Source organism: Thermobia domestica, chromosome 3, assembly GCF_964235325.1.
Source record: "Thermobia domestica chromosome 3, izTheDome1.hap1.1, whole genome shotgun sequence".
Classification (NCBI taxonomy): Eukaryota; Metazoa; Arthropoda; class Insecta; order Zygentoma; family Lepismatidae; genus Thermobia; species Thermobia domestica.
The window spans coordinates 276,788,256-276,810,968 of record NC_137456.1 but is presented as its reverse complement, the minus strand read 5'-3'; the positions used below and the strand labels follow the sequence as shown (position 1 = coordinate 276,810,968).

Below are 22,713 nucleotides of genomic sequence, written 5' to 3'. Positions count from 1 at the left end.
AATTTTCCTTTGATATACAGCCTTCCAAAATGGCTGCCCTCCTCTCGGATTGCTCGAAAAACTGAAAAACATGTCAAATTAAAAGTTTTATTGTAGAGAAACGAGTGTACTTAGTAACATAATCGCAATAGCATGAAGAGTATTAAGTTGTAGTTTCAGTGGAGGGCCAAAATTCATCTATTGGTCCAATAGGAATCCCGCAATTCATTCGCAATGTTGCCAACTTTGGTGATTTTTTTGCTAACTTCAAAGATTTTTTCTGTCCTCACGAGTAATATCAACCATCTGCTTCTAGCATCGAAATCTACTCCATAAGGTCTCTTGAAAATGTAAAGGACTTACGTTTCTGATTATAACATCCCACGTTATAGCATGATTAAAAGCTGAAAATTTCATTAAGACGCCATGTTTGGACGTTATTTTCTCAAAAACCCCACCTTTCAAAAATCTGATTTTTTTTTACATGTATTGGAGAAGTACCTATGTATTTAATATCCGTTAACCGTTCATGCGGCTGCAGCCACTAACATTCGCAATTAATTATTGCAATTTCGATTTTTGTACTTGGAATATAAATATTTCCTATGGGCATTTAGGTCCTAAACACAAGGCGATTTGAAAGAGAGTATGAAAATTTTGAGAGATGAATCCTGACATTAAATCCAGTAGAAATGTTCCTATAAACATGAGTCGAATTCCGCTTCGTTTTCGTGTTACAGGGTTTCCAACTCGGGACCCAAAATCTGCTCGCGACACATTTTTTGAGACAGAACACACCGAAATGAAATGTAATTCTCATTCACCTATTGAGAGGACATAGAAACACGCTCCAGTTTTACACTCCTGAAGGATTGGTGCAATTGCTTCGTAAGGCTCGAAGCAACCTTCGCCCGTCTTTTTAAAAGTATGCTTCATGATCATTTTTGTAACTTCAAGACATTTTCTGAATATATGATTCAGCGGAATATCCCATGGAGAAGTGTTTGTCGGTTGTAGTATCTGTAAAACTATACATATACTCTGTGAAACTAAAGATTTCATAATAGCTCTGTATGTTATTATATAAATAACATATCATTAATGTAAATAATTGACAAAAGACAAGACTTGTCCTTTAATCCCTGAAAAATGCCTACAACATAACGAGAAGGCAAAACTTACATGACATAATAACTTATGTGTATACACATTTAACCAACCACAACATTTACCCAAATATAACAACTGATATATCCGGGTAACTTGAATGTTGAAAGTGCTTGTAACTCAAAACTCAAATTTCGTACATTCGTTATTTTGGCTTTGGACCGGCAATATGTGCACTACACAACGAGTTACAAGAGAACAAACCCAGAAGTTTAATCACTTACGAAACAGAGCCCTTTGTGTCAACCGAGCGCATTACAAAGGCGGTTAATCTTATGGATGCATGAGAATCGGGCCTACAACTTTTTTTATTTTTCCTAAAATAGCCCTCATAGGCATTATATTACGTGTATCGATTAGAAGATGTACAGAAAAACGGGAAATCTCTATACGGGCGAAAAAACGAACAATGGATTATCTACTTGCGATAATATATTGTCTATTTGCCCCGTGTCTTCAGGTAATTTAAAACTCCTTTAAACTGTTTCCCTCTAGTTGAAATATAATGCAAATCAACGTTTACGAGAATGTTGAAATGAAATTTAGGGAGTTATCAAACTCTTTGTGGACTTTGAAGTGTTAAAATATTTTTCGATCCATCAAGTAGTTTATACAACGCAAATGTAATTTTCATCATCATAATTCTATCGTCAACAACAAGATGTCTACCTTACTTTATCGTACAAAATTAAAATGTTTGGGATTGCCTATTAAGCACAGCAAAAATTTTAAAATAAATAAATATAACAAGTTCTTCTCATATATTCGAAATGCTGTTCTTCAGATTAGTAATCTCTTGCCTTAACCATTGGACCACGACCTCCTCTCTCTCTGAATGGTCTGCCATTTTGATATCTTTACGAGCTTACTGGCTTTGATATCTTACTGACGGTTTGCCTTCCTTCATACTTTCGTATTTGTTCAACGTAGTCAAAAATTTACACTATACAGAATTCGAATTTTCTACATGTGACCAATTTTATCTGATGTTCCCTTGACATTAAGAATGAAAGTCCTCATTTCTTCCAGTTACATCGTTTCAAAAGCGGGAAGAAATAGCATAAATAGCACAGGAAAAAATTTTGTAATAACAACACGAACATGTCACAGGTAAGATAGATATAAAATAAACAAATATCTCTTATGTTCTATGAATTACAGTACAGTCTAACTAAACCAACAACCCACTGAGCAAGTCTCACACAATCAAGTAATAGTTTCAACAATAACTGTATCTTCATCAGACTTCCAATGTTGTTAATTTTTTTGTTTAACGTGGGAGACGAGCCACATGGGCTACCGCCGGGAATCGAAACAAGGTCTCCCACGCCAGAGGCCTTTGAGGAGTGGAAGTCTGATGAAGACACAGTTCTTCTGTTGAAACTGCTATATATGATTGTATGTTTTATATATATTACCACATAGCCTTGGTTAGTGTTATTGTGTTTAGTTTGACAATATGAAAAATGAAATGAAATCTTTAAGTTTTACGTTCCACGGTTATGCCGATTAGGCTAAAGGAGACGGTGATGATGAGAGATGAGTGAAATGGTGGAATGAAGAAACTGGGAGGAAACGGGAGAACCCCGAGAAAACCCACGAGCACGGTTTGTCCACCACAAAGTCCACATGGCGCGAGCTGGGATCGAACCAGGGACCCCAAGCACCGGAGGTGAACGCTCCGCCACCGTGCCAATATGGAAGCAAGACCTCATAGAATAGTTATGTAGAGTCTGTACGCTACCGTCGTGCAACTGCTCTCCCGTGTCGCAGCATCGTAGTTAACAAAGAATGCGAAAGGCTTATTAATGGCCACTCACAGGGCAATCGATGAAGTTAACAGTTATCTGAGTTACCATAACGGTTTTCGAATGAATAGAAATGAAGTCGCAACGGATTGACAATACTTATCGAAATAAAGACCGAACAAAGTCAAATTTTCAATTCCTCGTAGCTTTCTTTGTAGTTGTTCAAAATAAATCATATGCTGGCTGTAGTATTCAACACTAAGGTGCTTTGAATGTGCATTATGCTCTTCGTTTCACTTGTGTTATTACTGTTAAGCCTGCAAAATTTGATTGTTTTCCGAAATTTGTGATTTTATGATGTCCTTGGTTTGCACCACTAAATAACAAGTGTGGTATTCTAAGTTTTTATTTAACATTTATAGTGTGGCTCAAAAGAAATGCAACCCAAACTTTGATCGAGTATATTGTAAAATTTCTTGGGTAGAGCAATAAAATGTACTCGGGATTTGGACTTTCCCTTCACCTTTTTATTATAAAAAGTCTTCTTATATACACAATTATAATAAGTAATTCCTCTAATATCTACTTAGGTAAGATTACGATAGGAACCCGGTGACCAAGCGTCGTGGGCTTTGAGGTGAGGTAATCTCGGTGACCGTGCGTCGTGAGAAAGAGGAAAGGAATCCGGTGACCAAGCGTCGTGGGTTTAAGGATGGGTACCTCTCGGTGACCAAGCGTCGTGAGAGGGGTTTTAAGTGTTTCGATCAATCTGGGAAGATTGATGTTGGTCGAGGCGTGCAGTTTCCTTTTATCCTGTTTTGTCGGCTTCCTTCGTTGATTCTCGTCCTTCCGACTGTCGGCGATGGTGAGCGATTCCTCTTCGGGACCGTCGTCTGTTTGTTTTTATTTACTATTAACACATGTAGTTCGCACGTGGTTATTGCATGATGTGCAGACATGCGGAACCTTACACCCCCGGGGCGTAGAAAAAAATAAGAGTTACTTTTTTGGTTTGTGGGTGCCAGTATGGAAGCTGTGAATTGGTCACAGTATATATTGCACTAAAACAATTAATGGAGATGCACTAAAACACTGAAACACAAATGCAAAGTAAGAAGCATGGTCACTGATATCACTGTATGTGACACTATCTCACAACTAAAGTTTAAAATGAAAGTTGGATTTGGAGTTGGAGCTGCTCTCATGGTAGACCTTTTTGCCGGTTCTCCCCTTTCTAGAACTTATTATATCAGCGTATGCATCATTCTTACGCTGCTCTTCTCGTAAGTTCTTCAAAGATCCTGAGTATTCTATTTGGAGAATGGGTTCCTCTAGAGAATTGGATCGGTATGCATGTAGATTTCGGTTGCCTGTCGTGGGTCCGTTGGTTCTGGAATATCATTGCTATTTTGCTCTAAGCGGCTGATGATATCAGCCGGATGTTTCTTCCCTTCAATGTGGTAGATATCGGAATTATAGTCAGCTAAGAAAAGTCTATAGCGAGTGTATTTTCCTACCCTGTCCGGGCGAGTACGCAAAGAGGTTAGATATTTTGCATCTGTAAACAATTTAAATTTACGATTAAGTAGGAAATATCTGAATTTGCGCAGAGCATAAATAATAGCGTATAGATCTTTTTGCCAGACTGAGCTCTTGGTCTCAGTTTTTGTTAAACGTCTACTACAATAGGAAACGATTCTTTCTTCGTTAGTTTTGGGATCATAACAGGCTAATAACCCTCCGATCTGGTGTGAAGATGCATCTGTGTAAAGCCTTATTTCTAGCTTTTCGTCGAAATGATAGAGATGGGGCATTCAAAATGTCTTCTTTCAACTTCTCAAATAATTCATGTTTTTCTGTCCATTTAAATTTGGCACTTTTAGTAAGGAGTTGCTGGAAAGGTTCTATCTTGGTCGTGAAGTCTTTAATATGACTTCTTAGATAAGAGCATAGGACAATAAAGCTCTTAAGTATACGTTTGGTAGTCAGCTTTTTAAAATTCTTGATCTTGTTTGCTATTTTCGGTGAGATGCTTATCTTCTCTCCGGACACAAGGAATCCTAATACTGGGAGCTCTCTATATAAGAGGTGCGTCTTCTTGGGATTAGCTCGGAAATCATGTTTCCGTAATTTTTGGAATAAAAGTTCCAAATCTGAGAGTTGTTGTTCCCACGTATAAGAACCAATGACGATGTCATCTGCGAAATTGGTAACGCGTTTAGGTAAGCCGTCTTATAGCATTTTAATTACTACAGTTAAAGATTGGGAAGAGGAAGAATGGCCCATTACGCATCTAAGGAATTTATAACTTTTGCGTGTATGATTTACCTCGAAAATCATGTATTTAGTGCTTTTTGGATGCAATTTTATCTGAAAATACGATTGCGAAATGTCCAAGGTTGTAATTAGGGGTTTCTCTTTTAAAACCTGCAAAACGTCCTCTGTACTTTGAAACGGTATGCTTAAATGTTTGGTATAGCTATTACATGCCTGTAGACTCAACACAAGCCTGAAATCTGAACTGTTTGGCTTTTTGATCGCAATTAAAGGCGAGGAGAAATTACTCGTCTGTGTCTCAGTTATAATTTTGACATCTAGCAGTTGTTGTATCTGCTTATCAATTTGGTCTCTTATTCCTAATGGAATTGGTGGGGAACGGTGATGGAATGACGCACTTTTATCTATATGTATTCTGTGTTCATATCCTCTAAAATAACCTATATCTTCTGGACTGTATGAAAAAACGTCCCTGTATTTGTACAATAAGTTGGTTACAGCTATTTGCTGATATTCCAGTAAATCAGGATTTATATAAAAAAAGGTCAATGTTAAAGGTTTTAGCGGTGTGTCTTAATCTTTCCTCTATTTCTTCTTGAGTACGAAATTGGTGCGTTCTCTTTTCGTCTTCTTCTATTCTAAATGAAAATTCTTTCACGCCCTCCTCTGTATACGCCACTGGTGTCCCTTTATTTAGCGTTATTATTCGTGTCGTAGGATTGGAAATTAGTAGCGTAAGGTCGTTACTCAGTACTCTCATGGCCATTGCCTGTAAGCCGTATCGGTCTAATAATGATTGTAGTGGAGTAATATAAAATGCAGCGTCATGAATTGTTTCTCTTTGAATCGATACAGGGAAGCAGAAATGTGACTTCGCCGCAATCGTAACTTTACTGGCTGTGATAACGTTTGCATTCCTTTGCAAGTCCAAAGAGTAAGTAGTTTCTTGTGACATTTCTTCCGATTCTTTTTATTTCCATTGGGAACGTAGGTTTCCTAGGTTTTCTATATAACAATATGGATTTATTCTCCAAGTCTATTTGAGAGAAAAGTCTTGTGAGAATGTCATTCCCAAAAATCGGATTAAAGTCAGCATCTATGATGCGCAAGTAATGTGAGAAGGTGGTGGTGTCAATTTTAAATTAATTAAAGCTACTTCTTTTAAAGTTAGAACTTTGTTAGCAATGAACTTGATACGAGTTTGAAATGGTATTAGCGTACATTTTGAGGGTACGTCCCGTCTTGATCATAGACTAAGACTATCGCCCGTATCTATTATAGCTGGTAGACCGCTTGCATTTACATTAATATTGGGCAATAGTTTATTGTTTTCTATTCCCAGCTTAACATGTTCTCGGTGTTCATTATAGGTCGTCTGGGTGAAAAAATTGGCGTCCGTATCCTTAAAAGCTTCCACTGTTGCCTGCACATCTTGAATGTTATTACGTTTTAATTGTGGTGGTTTCTGTGTGGCCCGCACCGACTTTTCTGAAATGGCCGGCGAGGATTGACTTTGGCCTCCGAGCCCATCTATGCGTTTCCCTGGTTGGAATTTTTAGGATATTTCCTTTATTGGTATTCTTCGCATCCGCTTTTCCTCAGTTTCCTTTACGATTTTCCCTCCGTTGTTACGCCTATAATTGGACTTCGTGGCATTCTGTGGCACCATTAATGATAGCTCGGCCATTTGATTAGCTAGTTTGGTGAGGTCCGTGTGAGGAGGTTGTGAGGACGGGTTTTGACTTTAGTGGGGGTGCGGATTTGAAACTCCAGGAGGAGAGGAAGTTGATTGTGGAGGGGAAATATTCTGCAATAGCGGTGCAGAAGGCAATGATTGCGAATAACAAGTAGGTTGGGTGTGATGCACAGTAGAAGTTGGCTGTTGTACATAGGCTGGCAAGTATGTATTAGGATTCATTTGGCTATGAAAGTCGTTCACAGGAAATGTTGAGGGGTGGTTAGGTTGGCCGATTAAAGAATGAATTGCTTGTGACAATTCCATTAACACATGTAGTTCACACGTGGTTATTGCATAACCTGTAGACATGCGGAACCTTACAATATTTTTTGAAGAAAGAATGAGAGAGACGTGATTTTTGTGGCAAAAGTTAGCGTTGTCTATGGAGACAATCTGAGAATAAAACTAATAACACATATGTACAGTTGAATTTAGTAACTGTTTAAATGACCAGAAGTGTAATTCAAAAAATTTGAAATGTTTTTATAACCAAATGCAAGGAGCAGAAAAAAGAATTAATCGCGGTCATTCTTAATGTAAATGTTTAATATGCATCATTATTTATCGAATTAGACAAAAATTGCATACTATTTTGCGGCGTTGATAGTTCTAATGTATTTTTTTTACCTATTCAGAAAAAAACACATTTTTAAAATAAAACAGCGGTTCTGACAACAATATTCCAGCAAAAATACTATCACAAGTGTAACTCATACTCGCACATGTTGGGGAATGTAATATTGTCTGTAGATTTGAAATATGTAATAGCCTGACATAGTGCCATTTGAAAAAAAAAAAATGTAACTTTGTGTTGGGCAGGCAACAGGGTTGGCAAAACCATGGTTTTTATTGAAAAAGCAAAAAAAAAAAAAAAAACAGGGTTTTTTGTTTAAATCCGGTTTTTTTTGGTTTAAATGATTTACTCTATGTATTTATATTAGAAATGGACAGAAATTAGTTTGTTTCGCCTTGGTGTTATTATGTAACAACAAAGTTATGCTGGAAGAGGTCACATAAGCTTAAAGCAGAATCCAAACCGCTTCTCCGCTTACATCCAAGAGAAATTGTCCATTTCGACACGAAACGGGGACTAATTGGTCACAAATGCGATTGCCGACTCACTCAGAAAGGACTCTTAATAAAAATACGTTGTACTGATCATTACATAAGATTTACTTGTTAATATGATTGTCAAGAGTCATTTCAGAAGGAGGGGGGCGCGGTGGCTCAGTGGTAGAGCGTTCACCTCCGGTGCTTGGAGTCCCTGGTTCGATCCCAGCTTGCGCCGTGTGGACTTTGTGGTGGACAAACACCGTGCTCGTGGGTTTTCTCGGGGTTCTCCCGTTTCCTCCCACTTTCTTCATTCCACCATTTCACTCATTTCTCATTATCACCGTCTCCTTTAGCCTAACCGGCATAACCGTGGGACGTTAAACTTAAAGATTTCATTTCATTTTTTTCATTTCAGAAGGACAAAAAGATAAACAGTTACACAAGGAAAAACATTATACAGAATTAAATATAAATCGGGAAACTCCCGCCTTAGCCATTGGGAAAATCCTGTTATTACTTTAAATGTGTTTGTATGTAAAATTTTAAAGTCAACGTATCATAATCACTACGCTAAAACTGAGGTATTAAATTACAAATCTGGTATGTAGGTATCATTCAATAAAATTAAAACAAAGTCGAATCCAAGCTGATGTTAGAAGCTACGTAGGCAGTTGATACATTTTGCCAATTTCTATCAATATATTTATGCAATCTTGGCTTCTTTATAAAACAACAGGCATTCAGGCAAGTAAAAATATACAATTTGGTTTCGTTTCGTATGTTTAGGCTTAACATCCTTATGAAATACCAAGGTTATCACGAAGAAGACTTAAAGAGACACCTCGAATCGCTACTTGGTTTACACTTGAAAGATGGGTTATGGTTCGACCGAGAACTGAACACAGGATCCCTTGATTAAATGGTAAAAAGTAGACTAACATAATGCAGATGGTGTGATATGTGGAGACGTCCATGAAGTTCACACGATTTAAAGCATTTTTTATACTTCTTTTTTATTTTTTTTTTTTTTAACTAGCTGGTTTAAACCAGCCAACCCTGGCAGGCAACACTGTTAATCTGATAGTATTATACGGTTATTTACATGGTACGAAATTTCAGCGTTTTGTCTCCCGTGAAAATGCAGATTAAACTCAACCAGAACACAAAACAAGATAAGAAGACCGTACCAACATACGACTCAACGTACCGGAAAAGTCAAAATTGGCACGATATGCATAAGATACTGTATAATTTGTGAAAGAGTAAAAGTGAAGACACTTTTCTTTTTTAAGCACAACACAGGTTATATGAGACGATAATGTATTTAACGCGTGAAATCCGATCAACAGAAGCTCCTGACCGGTAATCGAAACCCGTGCTCAAGCAAATATTGATGCGAGAACATACAGAAACAAAACTACGTTCCTCGCCCGAACCTAAGTGTAGGCGGTGGACCAAAATTTAGAAGCATATGGAATGTGTTTCTGGTTATCAAGCCCGGACTGTTTGCCAAACAGCAGCAACCACGAGTTCCAGTGAAAATTCCGCCATTTGTGCTTTAATATTAATCACGGTTTAATGTTAACTTTGAAATTGGAAGCAATTCGAGCTTTACAAGCGTTAGCATTAAAATCAAACGCTGAGGAAAAACGAAAAACAAAATCATCATGCCTATTTCCACAAAACCTTGTGCATTAGACAAAGTTGCAGTCTTTTGGAAGGAGATTCCATTTAACATATAAATCCAATTTTAATACCACAAATGATCAATATGGACATCAGAAATTTTCATAGAAAGAATACTGTGAAATGTATTTGGTTACCTGAAACATTGCTCGATGCTGATTTATCCTCCATTCTGCTACTTTTAGTCAGCCTTGCCTTATAATGAGAAATGGTTTTTCTGAAAAATCATAAAAATCTGTATAATTATTGCCAGAAGCAAAGGAATGAGAGGGCGTACAATTTGATTAAAAAAAGAGAGTATTTTACAACCTTGATGCCTACTACATTAATTAATTCTTCTAATACACTTAAAAAGGAAGAGTTTTAGAACATATGTTTGTTCCCGAAATATACATAATGCAACAGTTGACATGTACAAATATTACTGTATTGAGTAAACTAATACACGCATTTATTTATTAGTTGTTCCATTCAAGCCTTCGGCACGATGCATCAAAGAGCGCCACATCAAAATATTGCAAGTCCCAATCAATACATTACATATTATTATTGCCCTGCATCCATCAACAAAACGAGATGAGTCCAGCTCCTTACACGGCACACTTTGGTGGAACGTTACGAAAGTAGTTCCATGACGTCATTCTGTCAAGTTTTCAATATTTGATTGCTGAACATAGTTAAATACTTATAATAATAGTAATATTACTGCAACCAATCTGTTCTGGGTCTTATGAAGGAGGTCCTACCCCTTCAATCTCTAAAATTACTTGCTGGGAATTATGTGAAGTACAACAGTTATTTTGTTTTTTTATATTTTAATGTAATTTCGGTACTTTTCACAATTCGTTCTAGCTTTAAATAATCTGTATCGTTATGATAACTTCAGCCATTTCTCTTCGTTCCAAGTTATGTTACTGAAAACTGAAATGTCACAGCTCTCGCAAATCTGAGCCATTCTACGTTGCTACGTCCGCGTGATGTGTCTTTTTCTGTTGTGTCGTGTTACTAGCCTCTGTAATGATACGGTTTTATAGACTGGTGACGTGATGTTTAGATATGACGAGTTTTGTTTCCGAATAAGGTTGTGCTTGCATGGTTTATCGTATGCTCCTTGTTACCATTAGTAACGAAAAATGCATAGTTTGTTAGTAAGCTCTTGTGAGTATTGTGGGTTTGGAGGCATAGTTTGCTTGAATATTGAGATGGTAGTGCTTTATTTGTATATTTCAAAGTAGATTATTAAAAAAAAAAAAAAAAAAAAAAAAAAAAAAAAAAAAAAAGATGGATCATCTTTGAGAAAATGGAAGTAGAATGGATTATAATTGTCTTATTTAAACCATGTCTATCGCCTCTTTACGGTACGAGTTAGAAGAAGTTCATTTTCCTATAACTGTCGTTTCTGATGTTAAATTACTTTCTCAGAAATATAATTAAACACTGTGTCACTATTCACGTAACCCATTTCATATTTTGGTTCACTTAATGGCCATTCCACCGAAAATCGCACGATTTCCCACAAATTGGCTGCATAACTATTTTTAAAATTCTGACAATTTGCACATATATTGGTACATGTTTCGTAAATACAATAATATGATTAGAAATATTGGATTCCATTCCATATGCCCACGACGGTCATATTTTTAACATAGCGTGTAGCGAATTATGAGAAAATCAGATTGCACGCGAAATACATAATCCCAGAAATGAACATGGGTACAGATACGAGAACAAATACGCCTGCTGAAAAGTTATTTAGTAACCTTTAATAAAATGCTGAAAACTTTTTACTACCTCAGTTTCAAATGCCTAAAATAATGGGACAAAATCATAAAACATAAGCTAAATTACTATTTTTAACCCCTGAAAATTCTAGGAAGGATTTGAGCCCAAAATGTGCCATGTAGACTTCGTATTTGCCTCTACACAATGTACCACTGGATGAAATGGGAGATAGTAGAAACAAATAGTGATGTTTCTATAAGGCATCAAATATGACCACAAACGGAATTTTGCGAATATTTTTATTTGAATATCTTTGGAGAGGGAAGTACGAAAATTCTAAAAACTTACTCTAAATGAACTTTAGTTCATAAAGTACTTATTTAGGAAAAAAAGAAAGAAAGAAAGAAAGAAAAAAAAAGGAGTGTAAAGTTTGCAAGTACTCTGACGTTAGAAAGTTACATGTAAAATTATGTCAAGACATAGAGCAATGGCATGTATTTCTTTCGGTTATAACACGTACAATACGTGAACATGAAACTAAATATGACTAGAACAGTAAAATATCATGTTACTAACAAGGCATGAACAAAAACCAAGTCTGAACATGACATCGCATTGCACGCACTTGTATGAAGCTACACTATCAGGCAAGTTTAAACACGCCTACCGTTGAAACCAATTGTAGTAAGACCAGTTCAGTGCTGCGCCGTGTGATGAACAGTTGTGTGTTGGATACAATTGAGTGCTCTGTTGGACAGTGCGTTCAAGAGTAGTTTCATAAAAATACATATGGAAAGGTGAGTGTGGTCGTTTAACTCCAATGAGTGAATTACGTTAGGCTGATCAACAGCTTTTATACAATTAAGAATGGGAGAGAAAAAAAAAATCCAAACTGTGCGTACGTATCATCAAAAGAAGTTCCTTGCCAAATAACATCATCTTTTTGGACAAGTGTGTTGTGACCCTTTTCAATAATACACCCTCCACTCCAAAAGAAACCGAACGTTTTAAAAAAACAAAAACGCAATGTACATTTTGGAACAAATCATTTTTATTAATCAATGTATTCCCTTTCTGCATCGATACACATATTTGCACGCTCCAACAAGTTGTCAAACGACTTCTCCATGTCCTTTATTGGAATGGTCTTTAGGACGGCGGTCATCGCCTTCTCAATGGCATCAATCGATGCGTGCCACTTTCCTTTCATCGCCAAATGCAGTTTCGGGAACAGATAGAAATCACACGGAGCGAGATCTGCTGAATAGGGCGGATGATGCAACCGAATAATGTGATTTTTTTGACCAAAAATTCAGTTACAGGTCAAAACGATGTGATGGTGCATTATCGTCCAAAAGAGTCCAACTGCCGATTTCTCGATATTCGGGCCGAATACGACGAATTCTTGCCAGCAAACGCTTCATGACGCCCAAGTAAAACTCTCCAGTGACTGTCTGGCCGGGCTGAACAAACTCTTTGTGGATAATTCCTTTTGAATCGTAAAAACAAATCAGCATCACCTTAACTTTTGACTTCACCAAGCGACTTTTTTTGGGTGTTCCTTCATCCGGCGCTCTCCATTCAGCACTTTGCCGCTTTGTTTCGGGCTCATATTCAAAACACCACGTCTCGTCACCAGTTACAATCGATTTCAAGAAGTTTCGATCCTGCCGAGCACTTTTAACGATGTCTTTGCAATGCGCAATTCGATCAACTTTTTGGTCTTCGGTGAGTTTGTGTGGTACAAACCGCGAATTAACCTTCTTAAGGCCCAAAACTTCGGTCAAAATGCGGTATGCGGTTGTTTCAGGAATGCCTAATTCTATTTCAATAACTTTCACCGACGATTTTTTGTTATGTTTGATGAATTCACGCACTTTTTCGATGTTTTCTTCCGATAATCCGGTTCTGGGACGGCCTGATCTTTCGTCATCATCCAGCGTCTCTCTACCCGATTTGAATCGCCTGAACCACTCGTAAACTTGCGTACGGGATAGACACTCATCACCATATGCATTTTGTAGCATTTGGTGCGTTTCACTAAAAGTTTTACCCAGTTTAACACAAAACTCAATTGCAGCTCGTTGTTTGAAACTCATTTTCCGACCGATGTACACAACACACTGACAGTTGAAACGCAATAACTTTGTTGCCGTGCATCCAAATGTCATGACATTTATACCAGTCGTCAATGAGGGACTACGCCATCTACCGGTAAAATATTACAACAGATGGCACTAGTGGTACTATTTGTTTTCAAAAGTTCGGTTTCTTTTGGAATGGAGTGTGTATAAAGGTCGGAAGAAAGAGGTTTAAAAAAAAAAAAAAAGGCTATGTGGAAATAACGCGTGATCACCACTGGAACCTATTCCTGGCAAATTCTTTGTCCAACGTGCTGCAAAGAATTTTTTTTTCTTTTTTGTGCAAATGTAGATAATACGGATCAGGTAGTGACCATGGAGTCATCCCCCTAAGCTAGCCAGAAGATCAAGTGCAGATGTCATTCTTTGCCCTTTGTGAGCATTTGTCAACATCTTTGGCAGCCATTTCGCACAGAGTTTGTGATAAAAACAGCCTTTCAATCCGAATTCGATGAACCGTTTTCGCAAACACTTCTGGGAACTCTTTGGTGAGTTACTTTGAACCAGCGATAGGATCGCACTTTCTCATTGACGCGTTCCACCAGATCGTCCGTCTGAACACTAGGCCTTCCGCTACCACATCGTTATGAATATTTGAACACAATTTTCGAAATTCTCTGCACCACTGTCTGACCTTCCCGTCACTCATTACTGTCGGTCCGTAAATCGCACACAATTCCCGATTGATGTCAGCTGTATTCTGTCCTTTGACGTTCAGAAATCGTATGATACATTTCACTTTACATCTAGTGGGGCTTTGTATTGCGGTAGCCATTTCAACTTATTGCTACTCGCACGTGCCCATCTCCACTAGGACGGTTCTATCCCTGTTACAAGCGCAGAATACTAGGACATGCTCACCCTCGTTACCCCATGCAGAAAATGCCCTTTTTTGACATACACCACGTCCTGTATCTTGACATCATTTTATACGTAATTTTCCAACGTTGCAGTTCGTACATCTGCCAACTCTAATATTATATATATATATATATATATATATATATATATATATATATATATATATATATATATATATATATATATATATATCATAAGCACATTATGAACTAAAGGTCATTTCGCCTAAGTTACAAATTTCTCGCACTTCCCTCACTAGAAATACTGAAGTGCAAATATTGGCAAAATTCTGTTTGAGGCCGCACTTGTTGACTTAAAAAAACATCACTAGATCCATTTCTACGATCTTCTATTTCGCCCAGCTGTACATAGAATGCAGACAATTACGAAGTCCATATGGAATATTTTTGACTTAACTCCTTCCCAGAATATTCGGGGCTTAAAAAACAGTAATTTGGATGATGCTAAATTATGAATTTGTGGCATCATTTGAGGTATATAAAACTGAGGTGGTAGAACGCTTTTAGCACTGCTTAAGGACACTTCATAATCTTCCATTGGTCTTCATTTCATATCGGTATCCCTTATCATTTCTAAGATATTGTACATATTGCCGCATGCTATATTGGAAATGTGGCCACCGTGGGCATACAGAATGGAATCCGATATTTGTAAACGTACCAATGTGTTTACGAAACATGTTACAACATGTGCATAACAAAATTTTCAAAAATAGTCGTGCAACAACCACGATACGATTTTCGAGGGAATGGTCCTTACGGAGTATGCCAACTACAGAACTATACACAATGAGAGTAGCTATATAAACTAATTCATATCTGAAATATATACATGCAGCTATGTCATAAGGTGCCTAAACATGCAGTGACAGAAATATTGATGCTTAAATCTGAATAAAATTATTTTGAAATAATAAAATTGAAACAATATAGTTCGTAAGCTGCAATAAAATTATCTTAACAGTTTTAAATCGGCAATTTGTATGTACAGTTTAACACCCAATACTGCAGGACTTTATCAGCACCTTGAGGGAAACTATAACTACAAGCTTGACTCACAAACTGGGCAAGGTTCTAGAACACAGGTCCACCACACAGAGGGCAAGTTCACCCAACTTGCCCCCCCCCCCCAAAAAAAAAATCCATAACATCAGACAATGCAAAACAACAGACCCATTGCGAACAAATGAATTTCAAAAAAACACCACACTGTATGCCACACGCACACACAAACGTAAACCCATAAAACCCAAACACACACAAATAACAGCAGAACTAAGAAATAGAGCACTAAAAGAAACTATAAAATGTACACAGAACACACGAGGTAGAACGGTTTTAAGCGATATATCTACTTCGACAGATCCATACAATACCATCACATACAACGTTTATCGCCAATGAACAATTGAAGGAAGACTCCGAAGACGAAACTGAACGGAATTTCGAATAAAATAAAATAAAATAAAATTTATGCACGTAAAACCAAAGAAATAATAATAATAATAATAATAATAATAATAATAATAATAATAATAATAATAATTTGTCTAAAACTATAATTACTTAAAAATTGTTACTTTATGTATAAAACCAGGGTTGGCAAAAGCCATGGTTTTTATTGAAAAAACCAGGTTTTTTTGGTTTAAATAATTTGCTCTATGTATTTATATCACATATTGACAGAAATAAGCTTGTGTCCCTTAGTGTTAGTATGCAACAACCGGGTTAGGCTGGAAGGGGTCACATAAGCTTAAAGCGGAATCCAAACCGCTTCTCGGCTTACATCTAAGAGAAACTGTCCTCCATTTGAACTGGAAACTGGGACTAATTGGCCACAAATGAGATACGTCTGCCGACTCACTCACGAAGGACTTCTGATAAAAATACATTGACTGATCTTTACATATTTGTTAATATAATCGTCAAGAGTCATTAGTACAGGACAAAAAGATAAACAATTGCACAAGTGGATCCATTATACAGAATTACATATGGACAATTTCAAAGTAGTACAGAGTACAGAAGAACTAATTTAGTCCAAGTCAGTTCACTACGACTTTTATTAGTCCAAGTTAAAGAAATATAACGACTTACTTTGCATATCAGTAAGAAAAGTGAATAAAGATACGAATTATTTGATTCCACTTCGGCTCTGACCCATTTATACATAAATAGTTACCAAAGATTCTTGTTATTTCAATAATTGCCTCTCGTGGGGTTTGTATGACCCCCTCCCCCAAAAAGTACGGCACTTCGATGTATTTTATCAATAGTAAGCATTATTATAACGAAACAATGTTTAGAATTTTCCTTTGGTTGCGTAACAATAATAACAAACCATAAAAAATCGCAAAAGAAACATTCATAAAGTTACATAAAAAAAAGCTGCTTTTGTAATATAATCTCTGAGTAAAGAATGGGTAATTTAGGTCTGAATATAGTACGAATAATATATGGGAGTGAAATGTGATAACCCACAAATATGTGTTCATCAAGATTTTACGAATAGTTACACTTTTACGGTTTTTTTTATTATTATTATTTTTATTTTTTGTAACAGCTGGTTTAAATCACCTTGGTTTAAACCAGCCAACTTTGTATAAAACATAGACATACATACGACTAGTGTTGTTAAGTAAACAAACATGATAGTCGGCTGTTCAAAGATTGAAGTTTGTCGTTCTTAGTTTTGATATTTCATCAATAAAAAGTTCCAAAAACTGGAAGAAAAGAAGACAGAAAAGAAAAAGAAACGAAAAGGAACCAAGATACGTAAAATACATTTCGCTGGTCTTATAAAGGGGGTCCTATGTTCCAGAACCTTTCCCACAAACTGAGACATTTGTCTTATTATTATTATTATTATATGTGCAGAGCGGAAAATTTCGATATTCCTTCTGTCTCAAAAAGAAATAAAATTTACAGTACATAGCCACAGAAGTAATTTATTTAAAAATATCAAATACTGCATGACTACTGGGGCTAAAGTGCAAAGGTGAAAAAGGCAACGGATGAACTTTACAATGCCTGCTCCAGTCGATATCCTTACGCAGATACGAGAATTAACAATCGATTAAGTTTAGTGCAAACTATCCAAACTTCCTCAACCCGACCCTAGTCTACTGCACTGAACCATGGAGGATTTATTTAAATCAGTCTGATTTAAACCAAATGCCGAAATAAATTGATTTGAATTGAAATCCCGTTCCTGTTCTGTTATTTCGATTATGGAAGATAATAATCATGACACAATGAGACGCAAATGTATGTACAGCTCAGTATGAAAACGAGTGTTTTATGCACAAGATGATTACGAAAAATCAAGTTTTGAGCGGGCAATCCTGCTTTCTTCTCTTCGTAACACAGGATCTTTCAATCTACCGGGGAAATCACCATCGACATTTAAAACGAAAATTCTTATGTGTCCAAGTCTGTCTGTCTGTTCCCAGAGGGACATATTTAGGGGGGTCCGGTCCGATCCCCTCTCCAACACGTAAAAATTTTGAATATTTTACATGACTGTTGGCGAAATTTACGTATTTTATATGTAGTTCATACCGCAAACTCGTTTTGGACCATCTGATTTTTTTTTTAATATGTCCCTGACAAATATTGATAACTTTTGTGAATAAAAGTACAGTGAAACCTATCAACTTGGCCACCTGCCCATCTTGGCCTAGTTCGTCTTGAACCTGCATTTTCCCATAAGACCTTCGTTACTTACTACTCTATATAAGTTGGCCACCTGTCTGTCTTGGAAGTTGGCAACACTAAAACAATGTTTATCCTATGATGATAATGATAAATTTACCTGCGTATCTTGGCCACGCAAAATACAGTTTTGTTATTTTTCTTAACTATTTCGAATTCCCATATGAGAGGCAGATGTTCTGTATTTGTGACTAGACACAAAGAAGCATAGGTTCGCACAATTTGTTCTTGGAGGTCAATGGCCAGAAGACTACCCTCATAAAAGGGTGGTGAAGGAAGGTGTGAATAAGAACAAGCACGTACAAGAATTCAGGAAATGGTTGTACGTATTTGTTTACCCTGTCTGTTTTGGTAAAACCATTAGCTATATCTGCTCCTTTCATCAGTGGGAAGCTTTAGTAATTCCGGAAAATTCTCAAGGTTAAAGCTCAATTGTCATTTATTGGCACCTGACTGCATGTCAAAAGGTAGCGGAGGTTTTGAGATATGAATTCCCCCAAGATTCTCTCAAAACATCTTTTGCTCCGAGGGAAACACATCTAGCTCATTAACAAGAGGTAGGTAACTACAATATTAGAATGTGTATATCTGCCAAAAAGAATAAAGCAAATATGTCTAGAATGAACCACCATTCAGTAACAACTGAAAAGAAGTCATATAAATTGCATATGAATTTCTCAATTTATAACTTAGCTTTTCTTGTTTTCAATCTGAATAACTCAAGTGTGCTATAATATCAATTACAATAAACTGCGTACATACACTTCTATTTCATGGTTGTTTGTTATTGTGTTTTCAATCCGAATAATCCAATGTACCAGACTAGCTTTCAGGAAGAGAAAGACATGCATATATATTAAACATACTATCAAGAGCGCCAATCCTGGGGGGGAGGGGGCCGGGCCCTCCAAAGCTCATGTAGTCCCTATTTTATTTATGAGTATACAATATTTGGTATAAGTTGAATGCAATTTGTTTTAAAATCTTCATATATATACCTCCTGCATCTGAATTGGTCCCCCAAATTTACAGAGAAATCGGTGCTCTTGCATACTATAATAATATTTTCTAGTACTGTATATTTTTATGATTACTCTATATACATTATTTATAAGTAGCTGTCGTGCCACTGCTTATTAAAATTTTACTATGAAGTAATACTAGAAATCCTATTCTAAAAATACACAAATCATACTTATTTTCTGTAAGTTGGCCACTTTTCGATGGAACCGATGGTGGCCAACATAGACAGGTTTCACTGTACCATGTTGGTAAACGTTGATGTACTTTTTCGTTAATGCTTAAGAAACACTGTCTGAGATCGAAATATGTTAACGATTGGACATTAATTCAAAATTTAACCCGGGTTAAGTTCCAAAGTTGGGCGTCCGTTTCCAGCAAAATTTTTGAAATTTACAGGAAAGATATGGATAATTTGATCGTTTGTGTGCTTGATAATATATAAGAGTTTCGAAAAATCTGTTTATTTATTATATATAAGCGGTTATAAACATGGGACATACGGCGAGCGGAGGGAACTACTTGGCGCAAGGTAACCGAACTGTTGTATTGTGAGAAAGAAACGAGCATTTATGCTATCAACATGGCCATTGTGGAAAGGAAATGAACCAAGTTTTAACATTTGTGAAGCAATACATTGATAACGAGCAAAATCTTTTAAAAGTTTATGAAGAGCACGGATTAATGAAACTAATAAATTGCAGAAAGTGTGGAAAGGAAATAACAGAGAAAAAAGTGGCGAAAGCGGACGCTCAACTTCGGAATAAATGCCTTTAACCCAATACTTTCACTTAAATGGCATAATTAACATTTCATACTAATTCCTAATGTTTTTTCTTCAGTTCGCGACTTGTATTATTCGAGGAGAAAGATGTGATTTAAATAATAATAATAAAAATGATTTAAATAAGAAAAATCAACAAAAATTATTTTTTTAAAAAAAGAATCATGATTTGTTTCCACCTTGCACTGCACTTACCCCTACCTTACTATACTACACTATACGCTTTGAAAAAAAAAGGTCCTACTTATCGATGTGCAGTTGGAGCGTGTATTGTAAAGTATATAAAAGAGGGGTTTTAAATAATAGTATAACCCCGAAACGAAATTCAAAATAAGTGCAACAACTATCAAACAACGAACTTTTAACAATATCATTAGAATACGTACCCAACACCTTTAAAAGGCAATAATAATGTAGCGAAGACAATTCCACTGCTAGAGTACAAAAATATGCAATATCAAGTTATTCTACTAGTGCTTACTTTAAATTCCAGGTATATTTCTTAACTTACTTGCTAGATAATGTATTTTTAGTTACTCATGAGGACATATCATTCTAACTTCTATAAATGCCTCCTGTCAAAATAACAAAAGTGTGAAGTATCATGTTCCAACAATTACCTCAGTGTCACCTCTGTTCCCTGATCACCGCTCACTAATACCACAGAGAAAATAGTTATTTTCTCCGTGCTAATACATAACACTTCCGTTGTACTGCAATGAACTGTTCATTTAATTCACGAATGTTACTACACGGAGAGTAAGGATGTCAAACTACGATTTCCTTCTGTTGATCAAGTGATATTTGGGACGAACATAAGCTTACGACGTTTGTACTTTCGGGAATATAGACGTTTAATACATTAAGAAATACAGTTTCCTTTCCCTTTGCGGGAAATTCCCGACACGCATAAATGGTGGTTACAACACATCATACATGAATTTACGTAGTGTATGTGAAACCAATTTATATTGCTAACCTATTGTACACAAGTGAATAACCCCAACTTTAAAAATTATTTTTCATTTTACCTTTAAAAAAAAAAAATTCTGGGTATTACTACACTGCATGAACAGTCTCATGAAAAATCACGCACACAAGAAACGTACCAAGAATACAACAGAATCACCACCAAAACATTAAGTACAACAGTCATCAATTTAATACAGTTTCGAATTTCCATATAAATATTAATCTGTATACAAGCGTACAGTAAGAAACACAACAGTTAAATTACTGACACTAATACTCTGGTAAAAGTAAGTAGGCTACTATGAGAAGTACGTTTATCTACGCTTCCAAACTTACATTAACAGTACTTACGAACTGCAACAACTTAAATTCGAAATGTGTTTCTGTAACCATTCTTAGTAGAGAAGCAAATCCAACATATATAAACGCTGTGTCTATATGTGATAAATAAAATCGAACAACTTCAATCACTACTTTTCAAACTAAAGTGACATTTAGCACCTGTTCTGTCGGTTCTTCTTGTCGTGACTGTTGCCAGTTACACGGAAAGAATTTCGTCCAAGTGTTGCCAAGTAGATCACATTAAGAGAATTATGTGCTGGACAAAATCGCCCGAATGCTTACAAATTAATATTATTATTTTTTTTAAGTCTTCACAAAATATATTTACCCTGAATCATAAAAAATATCAAATCGATGACTTCGCCTTTAGATTATGAATGTAGTATCTTGTGTTATCACTTGATTGATTTAACGTCACTTTCAAATATGGTGAAACATTGCTTAAAGTGAGAGTCGAACCACGACTTACGTTTGTATTGGAGAGACAGAGGTCAGGGCCGGCGCGAGGGGGAGTCGAGCCGTGCCACCGCCCAGGGCGGCAAGTCTAATAGGCGGAAAAATTTGGAAAGAAAATAATACTATCAAAATATAATGATTCGTAATAGGCCCATATGGAAAAATAAAATTGTGTTCACCCGAGAATGTAACTGAACTTTACTCACATTCAGGAAAATACTCACTCAGGAAATTCAGAGCATTCCCTCTCATTTTCAATTGTAAACTACTACTAGTCTCAGGTATCTCGTTCAATATTTCCTTGCAGCAGCGTAGATAAGATTTTCAACTAGGGTGGATAAGATTATCAAGGCGTCTTTTATATTTTTTTCTATTCAGCAATGTTCTAACGCTCCACTCCAAGTATGCACTTGAGACAGGCCGTTCTAGCCTACAGCATCTAGAGACATTTAGGTTCTAGCAGCAGATTTTTAACCAATTTACAAATTGTTCATTCCAAATATAGGAAATTGTACAGCATATTTTTTCTTGAGAAATATCTGCTAGAATCATTTGCGCAATTGCGCGTGCATTACGGGTTTTCCCGTTTTCGCGAGCCTTCTATATTCCTTGCAGTAACCATCCACTAAACCTTGTCGTTAACGATGCAGACACAGCATCTCAGTACACCGTTTCATTGTTTGTATAGTTAAAAAAAGGTTTGACATTTTCTCTGCATCAGTTCAATGTTGAGTCATTCTAAAGGAACATATTAGCAATCTCACTTTAGAGCCATTAAGCACCACACGGTGGGAGAGCCGAATTGATGCTCAGATTCCACTTATATATCAAATAGGGAAGGTTTATGATGCCTTACTTCAAATAAGTAACCACAATAAAACAGAATGGTCTTCCACCATGCTCTGCGTATAGCAAACCAACTGCGTTCCTTTGCTCCCTCGTTATCTGTTATAACTTTTTATTCCACATAAACATAGTAAGCAAAAGTCTCCAAAGCATTGATTCTCATGTGTTGGATGCAGTCGGGTTT

The 22,713-nt window shown here is 36.5% G+C and overlaps 1 protein-coding gene across 5 annotated transcripts in view; it reads right to left on the bottom strand.

The window, feature by feature from the left end:
• LOC145681081 (uncharacterized) overlaps positions 1–21,438 on the bottom strand; it is a 118,493-nt gene extending 97,055 nt beyond the window's left edge. For 2 of the 5 annotated variants that reach the window (XM_081752449.1, XM_081752451.1), the window contains exons 1-2: positions 21,222–21,438; positions 9,786–9,865 (exon numbers count right to left, since the gene is read on the bottom strand). In XM_081752449.1, the coding sequence (XP_081608575.1) occupies positions 9,786–9,819 (34 nt within the window). In that variant the 5' untranslated portion in view covers positions 9,820–9,865; positions 21,222–21,438. The remainder of the gene's footprint in view (positions 1–9,785; positions 9,866–21,221) is intronic. The other 3 variants (XM_081752452.1, XM_081752453.1, XM_081752450.1) reach the window with 2 other exon arrangements.
• Positions 21,439–22,713: the final 1,275 nt, after the last annotated feature.